The sequence below is a fragment of the Rhopalosiphum padi genome, chromosome 2 (assembly GCF_020882245.1).
Source record: "Rhopalosiphum padi isolate XX-2018 chromosome 2, ASM2088224v1, whole genome shotgun sequence".
In the NCBI taxonomy this organism is placed as follows: domain Eukaryota; kingdom Metazoa; phylum Arthropoda; class Insecta; order Hemiptera; family Aphididae; genus Rhopalosiphum; species Rhopalosiphum padi.
The window spans coordinates 91,849,812-91,862,607 of NC_083598.1; the positions used below are offsets into that span (position 1 = coordinate 91,849,812).

The following is a 12,796-nucleotide window of genomic DNA, read 5'->3' on the forward strand; positions in this document are numbered from 1 at the left end:
TTGATGCAAGTCATAAACTAATCATAAAAATACCTAGTAGATATATATTTGTAGAATTAAATAGAGCTTTTATTAGAATTTTTTTATTTAAAAAATTGATTTTATCATATTTACACTGTTTTAAATTATGAAAATCTATAAAAATGGAAATACAATTATTATCATGGTGTATTATGCATGTTTAATTTAATGTGATGTCGTAGCTGTTGTAGCTGGTTTAATAAATACACATTTTACGAAATATCGTGTTAAAATTGTATTAATAATACAATTTATTTTTATTTTTAAATAATTTGTGTAAGCCATTGTACGTTATAGTTATAATAGTTTATGAATTAGGTGTTAAGAATAAAACAATATTATGTTATTATGATATTGTAAATTAGTATAATATATACCTACTGAGTATTCATTCGAATGGCGTATTATTATGTATTAAATTTTTATTTTTATTATTTTTTTGATATAATAGGTAATCAGTGCTTGGAGTCGGATTCGTGTCAATCCAATTCGACTTTAGACATTTATCATTGTGATGAAACTTACTGTATACCAAAATCATTGGTTTGCAACGGCATACCTGACTGTCTTCGAGCTCAAGATGAAGCTGTATCTGAATGTGGTAATATATTAAATCTTATTTTATTTTTAAAATACACTATTTGTGTTTTTTTATAAGATATAAAGTTTATAAGGATAATTTACTTCAAATAGATCGTTTTAAATTATAAATTATAAACAACTTTATTTTATACATCTTGAAGTATAGAAATACATGATATCTACTTTTAATTTAAATATTAAAAGTTTTCAATTTGATATATACTTTTTAACAGAGATGTACGATTTATACAACATATATAGACATATAATCTAGGTAAGTTGCCATCCGACTATTCCGACTATTTGTCCACCCAATGGTTTTTAGAAACATCGAATAAGCCACTTGTATGTGGACAAATCCCACAAATAATTTAATATTATGGTTATCATATGACTTTAATTAAACTTTTTATTTAATTTTAGTAACATCAAAAAATTTAAAAGGAGTATTTATTAATTTTTTAAACTTAAGTTATTAATATCAAACATTTTATGGATCATGATAAGGTCAAATGATTAACGTCTTAATATGTTTTTTTAGATTTAACAAACAACTTATTCGATATTTTATTTATCAGTAAAAACATAACTAGTTGTTGAATAAACAAAAAAATGATATAACTTGTTTACATTTTTAAAGTTAAATTTTGACAAGTGAATGTTTAAATTTGTTTAAAAGTTGTTGTTAGGATCTAAATAATATAATATAAAACAATGAGGAATTTAAAGTTTTTTTTAAAATCCACATTGTGTAATTCGATCGTTCACTATAATATACTTTTGTATCTAATTGCATTGGAATAAAAATAGTTTTAGAATAAAAAAAAGTCCGGTTCGAATCATTTTTAGCGTGTTACTTAAATTTTAAATGTCCTTTTATGGGGAGTAAAATATCCTATTTCCGGGTAGAAATTTACCTATTATCATGTACGATGTCTTTATCGATAATTTTATAGAAAATCCAATTTAGGAATCTATGTGCAATATGAATTACTATTGACGATTTCGCGTTACCTCGTTGCTCATGATGCGAAATCGCTAATAGTTACATGTCATTTAAAACATTTAAAGGAAATTAATTCGTTTAAATAATTTTAATATAAAATATTTTATGCGCTATTTTTGAGAATTATTTTATCGTATTACATTAATATATTATAGTATTATGGACTCTAATATTTACTAAGTAAAACTATTTAATAATAAATTCTAGTTTTAGTTGATAAACTTAAATTTAACTTAAAGTTTATATGAGCTATGCCTACTGGCTACTTAATAATGATTGAATATAGTATTCTTACGTATGAACTATGGTGAATTGTATTAATAATAACGAAACCTGACTCATCCGTCTTAAAACAGCACACAGTAAGCGGTGATCCATCAATCGACCCTATGGAACTCAATTTAAGTAGTCAAGCGAGACCTTTTATAGACTTCTGTAATCTTCTTAATTTTCTTAGCCCTTATTTTAAATAACTTAGAAAAGGGGTATGTAAAATCAAATATTTCTAAATACCAACATCGAGATAATCAAGTTTTTTCTAAGTTCTATATTTAACTAAATCCTCAGTTATACTACAATGTTATTAATTTGTCTTTGTTAATTACCAACTTGTTTTATACTAAAATGTATTATTATTTTTTTGATTACATTTTTCTTCTCTAAATAATTGTTTTGCTGAATGACTGATTTATAACATTTATAAGAATTACGAAAATTACAGACATTAACATAGCCATTTATTTCACTGTAACGTAAATCTAACGTTGCTCGAATCATTATAATATTTTTAAAATAACATTACATAGATAATATACATAAATACATAATTATTATAAACTATTGCATTGTGGGGTAATTTTCAAAAACTAAGCATATTTGTATTGCTATTATAATTTATGTAACACATTTAAATACAAATGTGTGATATATGCCAATGATTGTCTGATTGTCAATTATTAAAAATGTTTATAAATTATAGGTTAATCGAGAATTAATAATCTCTAAATATTATTAGCAAGATTGGAGCTATTGAATGGGCTCCCAAACTTAAGTAATTGATAATTTTACGTATTGAATTGGTTCCTTCAACATTTATTTTATAAATCAATTGGTTACCAAAGTTGTTTGAAGATAAATTTAACTACATATAAAAATAATATAATAAGTATTTCATTTTATAGTCATTTTCGTTGTTAAAAATTCTCAAATAAGCTTTGCATCCTCGTTTAGTAAATTTTAATCGTTTAAATGCATTTTAGATAAACTTATGATAGTTAAATTTAAACTTATTTACTATTAAAATTAATTTACCCTTTTCACTACTTATTTTTCGACCGCATTAATTTTATATTTAAAATGTATGTACAAATTGCAATAAATTGCGGAAAATTTCGTCAACTGCGAGTAAGTACTGCGTTTAATAATATCATCAGTGAAATCTCTTGTATTGAATATTTAAATTGTATAAATACGACGATGGTTGGAACCGTTTAATGTGTTATCGGATTAACGATTAAATAATTTCAAGCAGTTATTTGGCACTGTGTTGCTAAAAATATTAAAGTTGCATAATTTTTCAACTTTTATATTTTGATAACCACTTGTTGAAAATTATATTGGAAGCCATTTCAATATTGGCGCTCTTGGGAGCCAATTCAATGATCGCCAGGAAGATAACTTAATACCATATATTCGCTATGGGTATAAATGTATAATATAGAACATTTTAATGGAATTTTTAGAAGAATTAAAATATTTTATTTATTTTATATTTAAACACAAAATTACTGAACCTATTTTAAAAGTGATCACATCATGTTTGTAGCAACAATATTAATGTTGTATTATAATGATATTATGTAAAAGTGGTTTCGCTTTTCGCGTAGGACAAACATATGCGAGTATACTATTTATAATCAATTTATTAATTTTCATACTCCGTAGAAGTGAACTGTGTTTTAGCGTTTTTATTTTTTTTTGTTATAAATACTCAATAATTATTAATAGATCAATAAAAAAGATAGGTGGTACCGCTCTGCTGTACATTAGGTTTCGAATAAGTCACTAGCTATTATGAGTGTGTTATTTTGAATTTAATGATATAATAAAATCATTATTAACGAACAACAATTCTAGGCGGAGATGGCCTGTTATTCTACTTGTATATATCATAAAGTATATTTCATGATATGTTATTTGATATAGCTGTTAAAGTTAGTCATTTGTTATTCTTTTAGTATAATAGTAAGCTAGTATAATTTTCCCCTAAAATATTGCATTTATTATGTTATTAGTATTAATTTTATTATAATAATATATATTTATACCATGTTATAACAACTTATGTAACTGAAAATTGTATAACATTTTACTGTAAATACCATCAAACAGTAAAAATATATTCATAGAACCTACAAATAGATAATATTTTAAAATAAATCAAAAATGTTATAGCGTATAATAAAATTCTAAATAATATAAAATACATAAAAATTTAAGTTCCTACCAATAAAGTTCTTAAATCAAAATAAAATATAATTGTCTTTATATATTTTTTAGATTTTATAGTTTTACAATAAATTGCTTATAAAGAATCTTGTATCACATTTTCAAAAATTAGATACAAATCTAAGTTTTTATGAATTTTCAAGTATAAAATAGTTTCAATTTTTTGAAATTTTGTTTTTAAATACATATGAAATACAATCGGATCTATATAGTTTTAATGTTTTACACAGATATAGGAATATCTTTGTGAGATCATGTATTCAATTTTTAAGAATTTCGACCCAGCGAAAATTTTTTATCAACATAAATAAAAAAAAATCTGATAAAAATTTAAAATTTGTTTTGTCTATAATAAATAAATAAAAAAAAAGTAAAATATTTTGAAAATTTTATCGTATAATTAAAAATGATAATTTAAGCATTTGGTGATTATTTTTAGTATTTTTTGTTATTTTTTTTAATACAATGAAATATCGAAAATTGTTGAGGAAAAATAATTATTTTACGAGTGAATATTAAAAAATGTACATTGATAAATTATAGTGAGGTTTATTCTTGATGACGTTTATATGGTGTTGATTCGATGTAATAAATCAATAATTTTTTTTTAATAATAATTTTAAAATCATAAATAGAGCCTAATCAAATAGTAATTATATTCTTTGTATTTCAACAATAATATTGACATTAACCATACCTATGTTATTTATATTACATTTTTTTTGAAATATTATTAATATTACATTTTTTTTTTTAATAAAATTTCAAGTGTACAAAATTTATTTTTAGATTTATATGATTAGATTCGCAATCCATTTAGGCTTTTTTATTCATTTATAATACTATGACAAAATTTGAGCTTAAGCGTCTTAGAAGATTATCTGGAATGGGTAAGGACGATCAATGTTTAATAATTGGAGTGGAATAGTTAAGTAGTATGTTGTGGAATTTCTTAAAAAAGTATTTAGCTTCTTCGCGTACTGAAATTTATTATAGAGGAAATAGGTAGGTGAATACTTTTCAATTTTTAAAAAGGCCTTCGTGGCCCACGACATACTTTTTAAAAGTTTATGTGATGTCCAGAAAACCACAAACATAAAAAGACTTAAAACGTTTTGAAATACACACATTCTTTTTTATCCAGTTTTACTGTCAATAGTTAATAAAAGTACCTATAATTTTATTAATGATTGTACAGAAGAATAATATTTCAATAAATAAGAGATTTAAGAATTATGCCGAATTAATTTTTTCAATTATACTATTATAGTATAAATAGAACCCTAAAATTCAAAATAAAAATTTTAATAAAACAACTTAATGTTCAAACTACACGCCATTGAAAAGAACAATTGATAAATCAAAAAGTTCAAACCATTTATAATTTGTTTTAAACTTAATAAAATAATACCTAATTATTTTAAATTTAAATTTTGGATTTTAAGTTATAAGATATTAGTCTTACTATATATATATATGTAAAATGTAAAATACAATTTGAGACCAACAATACTTAATTTTTTACTTTAAATTTAAAGATACTAATAAATCCAATAAAGTCTTTTTTATGTGGTGACATCATTGAGGCGGAAATCACTAATATTATTTTCAAATATTTATAACTTAACAACTTAACTCGTTAAAGCCTTAAAAAAGGCCATAGTTATAACTTATTGACGAGCGTTACAAATTTGTGAACGCAACAGATAAAATTATGTTATTTAATAAATTTAAAAAACTTATATTTACATATTTTTTTTAGATTATTATGTTTTTATAAAATAGTTATTACATTTTAGCATTTAAGTACTTTCAGATAAAATATTCATGTTTACAAGTCATAATATATTAAGTTACATAAAAAATGTATACATTTAATGGTTCACTAAAATTTAATGGACTAAGGCTGCTAAATCATGTTTAAGAGACCATTAGCTTACTATTGGTTCATTAAATGTTCAGTGATTGTTTCTCTAACCCGGCATTAATATTATAATCTAAATTGATTAATCAGGCGAAAGATTTTGTTGTTAATAATTCCATTATACCTTTTTTCTGCATTGGAACTTTATCTTTCAGGATATGTTTAATTGCTTGATTTTTAATACCACATAAGGAATAATTTTTCCTTTTTAATTTAGATAGGTATTAGCCAATAAGTATATAGATCTTCCATACTCTGCGATTAAGTTGTGATATCATTTCAATACTTTAACTATAAATTTATTAGTACTACAAATTGGACTTAATAATTTAAACTATTAATAATTAATATTAATATATATTTTTAGCTGATTTTGCACGGCATTGTCCGTGACATTATGACTTTTTAAACTTCGTTTAATGTAAATAGTATAGATTTTCAATACAGTTATTTGGGTGTTTAAAAATATTTATATTATATTCATTATCCAATCATAATAATAATTTTATTTTTTGCAATCGATGGAAATCCTATACATACAAAAGGTATTCGTTTTTCACGAGTCAACAAATCCTTGCCTAAGCCTCTTTTTAAAATGCAAATTTTAAAAAAATTGGCTTTTGAGAGGCATATTCTCAGTTATTACCTACTTGTATACCAAATTTTAAAACCATTAGTGAGATAGACTAGCTGTGGATCACTTAAACACGCACATACACACATATAAAGATTAATTATTTAAAAAATAAAGTTGGAAATTAATTAATAAACGTGAGAGTAAACAGTTTAACAGTAACACATTTAAACGCTAAAATAACAAAATAGTTTTTATCTTTAAAATTATTTGTTTTTTTTTTATCGATTTTATAAAAATTATTATAGTATAATAAATATTATTATTATTTTATATTTTGTTGTTTTTTAAAAAAGCGAATATTGAAAATATATAAGCAATATAATGTCAGTTAAAAAATAATCATTATATTATGTAGATTAGATATAACGTCGTATAGGGCATAACGTGATTAGAATTTCATTTTATAAAAGTAATAGTAGAGAATACATAATATATTGATAAAATTTCTATTATTTTTAAAACAAGGAATTCCAATTACTCTGTGTATATATTTTTTTAATATACATCTTAACTGATTAATGTTCTTTGCAATAAAATATATATAGAATAATTATTTTTTTTTTTTAATGTATTTATTAAAAATTTTAAATTAGTTAAAAAAACTCAATGTGTAATGTGTTTTCTCTCATTTATTCGTGAAACTATTAAACCTTATAACTTAATATTTAATCACAACAATATTAACATTTCTATTAAACTTAGCTCTACCTGTTCTTTTAAATAAATTACCGTAGAAATTTGTTTTTTCTTATTAAAAAATAATATTAGTTATATATGAGTGACATATATTTCTGTGACATAAGAATTAAATTGTATTTTTTTTCAAATTTAATTTTTAAAGTGCTTTAATGTATGATATTATAAGTTAAATAATATATAAATTTATAAATTTATTTTATCTAATCTTTTAATACGTAATAAAATAGGTATTTGAATACCACAAAGAAATTTCAACTATAGCCAATAAAATAAAATATCTTTTGTTCATTTTTTTTCTGATAAATATAAAACAGTAAAAATAAATTTTATTAAATATTGACGATTTTGCGTTATGAGCAACGAGGTAACTGTCCGCGGTCGGCAAGAGTAGTCAGCCACTCTGACTACCGTGGACGGTTATTACCTCGTTGCTTATAACGTGAAATCGCCAATAGCTTAGATCCTGTAAGGTATGTCACATATGTCTGTTTTATATTATATTGAATTATTAAAGTTAAATAGGTATGTAATAAATTATTTTAAAATTTAAAAAAGTTCTTTTTTTTTAAAATTGTGTGAATAATTTCTTTTAAAATTATATTTACGGTTTAAGGTGATACGTTTAATAAAGATTTATGCTTATTTAATTCAATAAAGTATTATTTTTTTAAAATCTCTACAAGAAATTAAATTTTTTATTGTTATTGTTGGCTATATCCTGATACTCTGTACTATATTTTAAATATTTAGCCAACTGATATTATATTTTTATTTATGTTCAGATTTTACAGTGTTTTTGTTTTGTTGTTAAATACATTATGTGTATTAAAAAAAGCTCATGGTTTGTTTTATTCAAGTTTATAAATAGCAAAAAAATTTTTTATTATTTCATCATACTTATTTTAAAAGGATCGATAAGTTTCAATAGATAACTGACATCAGCTGTTTAATACTGCTAATTAATTGCGTTTCAATTCATCATTATATTTTGTAATTTGTGTGAAAATAAAATTATAATTTGATAAATAATTAAGGGAAAATATATCAATTCATAACTGCAAGATTATTTTCTGTATTATTGCGAAATGATTCATTATATGTTATTATTACATTTAAATAATGTTGTTGTTTTAAATTTTAATCAAAGTAATTATTCAAAACAATATTTTTATCGATTACATTTTCGAAATATATCTAGGTAGGTAGGTATTTATAAAAAAACCAAATAAGTGTATTTATTTGTACACTACCTATAATTTAAAAACACTATGTATATATATATATACATATAGAGGGAATATTATTCATTGTTATAATTCCAATAGGTCGGATTAGGTTAAAATAATTTTCAATTATACAAAAATAATATTTATTTTAGCTAGTAAATATAGTGTCCGGTCGAAATGTAATGTTTAAAATAAATTTGATAGTATAAGTATTATGTTGTAGCTTGTAGCCTGTAGGGTTAAACATAATGGACACTTTATATGTGGTTTTTGATATTAAATATCAGTAGGGATATGCATTTAATGTTATAAAGTTCTTATTTAATAAGAATAATATACTATATTCAGTATGTTCACTGTTCAGTAATCAGTATATTATGTATTATACATATACAAATTACTTATTATAAGGACATTGAAATACTAATGAATTTTATACATAAATATGGGGGTTAGTTTAAGAATAGTAATTCACATAATATTATATTTAATTAAATGGATTTAATCAATGAATATTGATCTAAACAAAAATAAATAACATGTATGTAGTAGGTACTATAAATTGTATTTGTATTGTAATTATATGCTTGAAAAAAATATGCTTATAGTTCAGTTGAGTAGGCTACTGCTTCGGATGTGTTATATTTGTGTTGTGATATTAAACTTAAAAGTAGGTTTCAATCATTGCATTTTTAAAACTATTCTAAGTGGAATTTAAATTTCTTCTCTGCGTCAAAACGTGTTGGTAGTTTTTTCTCACGCATAGAAAACTAGTAGTTATATTGAAAATCGAAAAACGATTCCATTTAAGTACCATTTGGGTTAGATTTACAATTGATTGATAGGGCTTTTTGAAATTTTTGGAGCACTTCTTCTTTCTAAAATGTATAGTGTCTGCAGATAAATATGGAAAAAATATATTACTGTATAATAAATACGATATTTGTTTCGTTCAGATTTTAAAAGTTGTAACTTAAATTGGATTTGTATTTTATTCACTACATATTAGTTCTCAAGGACATTTTTAATTTTTTTAATGGATTTGTGTAAGAATTGTAAATGAAAAATTATAATTTAATGTTCCAGATAATTACATTTAAATTAATATAAATGTAGCTGGAACGAATTGAATGTAAAGCTGTTATCGTAGTATTTTATAATTTTATATTTAAACGGATAAAAAGCAGCTTTTATATTTTCCTTTCTTTTACATTTTTTTCTGCTCTGGTTCTTATTAATATGTTACTATGGGAATAACTAAAAAAATCTTATTGTAAATAAAAATTTATACACCTGCACAACAATATTATAATTTTAAACTTTTTTTTTTCTACGATTCCTTTGTAATAAACATTTTATATCAAACAATTATTATTCTTTATACATCATTTAAATAATACAAAATAGAGAATATGGTTAGAGTCAGGTATAATTATTGGTAAAAATTAGTATGAGATATAGATAATTGATACACTTAATAAAAACAAATAAATTAAAAAATTGAAAGCCGTGAAAAGAGTCGAGACGTCAATCCAAATTGCAATTCGTTTTTGCAAAAAAATAAAAATAGTTTTTATATTGTAAGATAAAATAAAATTTATTTATAATTTGTTGACATAAAATGTTTCTAGTAGAAAATATTATTTAATTGGATAAAAGTATTCCGGTATATATTTTTTTTTAAATGGGAAAAATTAAAAAAAATAGCGGAAAATCGGGAATATTTAAGAAATTACATAACATTAGTTATTCACCAAATCAATTTTGTTTTTCTATTGTTATTAAACTAAAATATTGAATATAACTACAATTTAAAATTAATGTCAACAATTTAAGTTTTTTTTTTATTAGAATTCGGGTAATGGTAATTCTTACTTACACTTACCTATAGTACCTTATAAGTACCTGAATGCTGTAATCCTTTATAAGTAACAGTATATGCTATAATATAATTTATAGCTTTACTCCTTTACATTATTTACTTTTTATTTAGTTATGTATAAATTATAATCATGAGTCACACGAGTGTTACTTTTGCTGTACCTTCTTTAATAATAACAGGAGCTTTAATAAATGTATTATACTAATCATTACCATAAATAATTAAAAATACCATTTATTAATATTATACAGTCCACATTTAGTTATATTTCCTAACATATTTTTATTACACGATGATAGCTATAGGATTGTTAGGTTAAAAAAGTTTTTTTTAAAGTATTTATATGAACATTAATTATTCACAAAGTGTACCATTGATAGATATAAGATAAAGATATAAGATATAAGATATAAGAGATAAGATATATTATATCTAGATTAGAATAATTTTATTTTATACTAGATGATTTTGTGTGGTGTTGTCCGGGACAAATTAAATAATGCCAGTTGATTATCCTGTCTTAAACTACTTAAAATGGAAACTACACTTATTTTGGTATAGTCAATTCATTAAGGGTGATTTCGACCAAATATAAAATATATTTTATTTTAGTGGCTATCCATTGTGTAATGATAGGTGGCGATTATTAAAAATTAATTTATATTGATACTCCGATATTTAGAGGTTAGATCGTTAGAAGCTTAATAATAGGTATAATTTCTGTATCTTCAATATAACCATAGTAACCATATAATAGTAGTCATTATAAGTTATTTTTTGTGGACGTATGGATTAGATTTATTTATTGCTTTGGAGTCAAAACATAATTTTAATATTATATTCAAATTTAAGTATTATATTATTAAAATTTCTAAATATTGACTAATTTTGGATTTAACTTATACCCAATTTCGATAATTTAAAAAGTTTATTGTTTGTAAATTGACGGCAAATACTTTGAATTTCTTTATTATTTTTTAAATTTTAGTGAATCAAGTTTTATTATTTGTACAATAATATTTTGTTTTATTATTATTTGGAAACTATTTGGTACTAGAACTGTCATATTTGTATGTACCTTATCTATTGAATTAAAATCAAGCTATATTGGAATTTTTTTGTTTTCTTAATTTTTTCCTTAAGTGTATAGAAATTACCAATCATAATTAAACTATTGTTGAAATCTAAGCAATGTATCGGGTTTTAACTTTTATTTGAATTCATTTCTGATTGATTTTGTTAACTATTGATATAATGATATCACAGTTTGTCGTTTTTAAATACCAGATTCAATAAATGTTTAAAATATTATACTTTTAAGCTCTTATAATATTAAATACTTCGTATAAAAGTACCTAAAAGTATAGAATAACGTCTATTTATACTTTATATTTAAGCTCTATTAAAAAATATTTTTTGAATTCGATATCATTGTTTTAAAATGTATAATAATAATACAATATTAGTTTGTCTGTTTTACCAAGGTGAGCGAAGCGTGTCATAACCATAATCATACTTTTATATTTTTTATTTGTGCGAGATCCTTTTTATTATAATTTTTATTGTAAACGCTTTCTTTGTAATATTCATTTTTTTAAAAGAAATTTCAATGTACTTTTTAAATCTTTACGATTTTTTTTTTTTGGTTTTATTTAAAGAAAAAAATAACTTAAATACAATTATTGCAAACCATATTTGATGTGTTTTTTTATGAAATTAATGAAAGATATTTTTGAATAATGAGGGAATTGAATAAATAAATAAATAATGGTTATAAGTTATAATACTATTAGTATAATATAATATATTAGTATTTTATTGAATATCTGAAATGCAACTATGCAAGTTGTTTTACAAAGAATACTATATTATGTCGAATGTCGATAGTCTGTTAAAAAAGAGAGGTTATCAATTATTAATGATTTCATAGTTTTTCTCTCCTAATAACCGGCTATCAGAATATTTTAGTAAGTCTTAAAAGTTGAAGCACTTAGTACGCGTGCTTATAGCAATGACATACTGTTTTTAATTATATGGTGTTAATCAATATAAGTTTTTAAGTACTACATTTAAAGATAAAGTGTAAAATCATGACATTTTAGTTTCGTAAAAGTTAACGAAGTTTACAAGATTAACTTTCTAACTGTTGATCTATCTTTATATAAAACGACTTTTTATAAAGTTACTTAAGTACACAACCAATTAATTATTTTATTTTTTATGTACTAAACTTAAACAATTATGATGAATAATAATAAAAATATTTATTTTGCAACAACAACAACAATAAAAACAACAATACATAAATAGT

The 12,796-nt window shown here is 22.3% G+C and overlaps 1 protein-coding gene across 2 annotated transcripts in view; it reads left to right on the forward strand.

Annotated features, from left to right (window-relative positions):
* Nucleotides 1–12,796, forward strand: part of LOC132922635 (G-protein coupled receptor GRL101-like) — a 66,756-nt gene that overhangs the window by 19,761 nt on the left and 34,199 nt on the right. For both annotated transcript variants that reach the window (XM_060986253.1, XM_060986252.1), the window contains exon 3: nucleotides 473–622. In XM_060986253.1, the coding sequence (XP_060842236.1) occupies nucleotides 473–622 (150 nt within the window). The remainder of the gene's footprint in view (nucleotides 1–472; nucleotides 623–12,796) is intronic.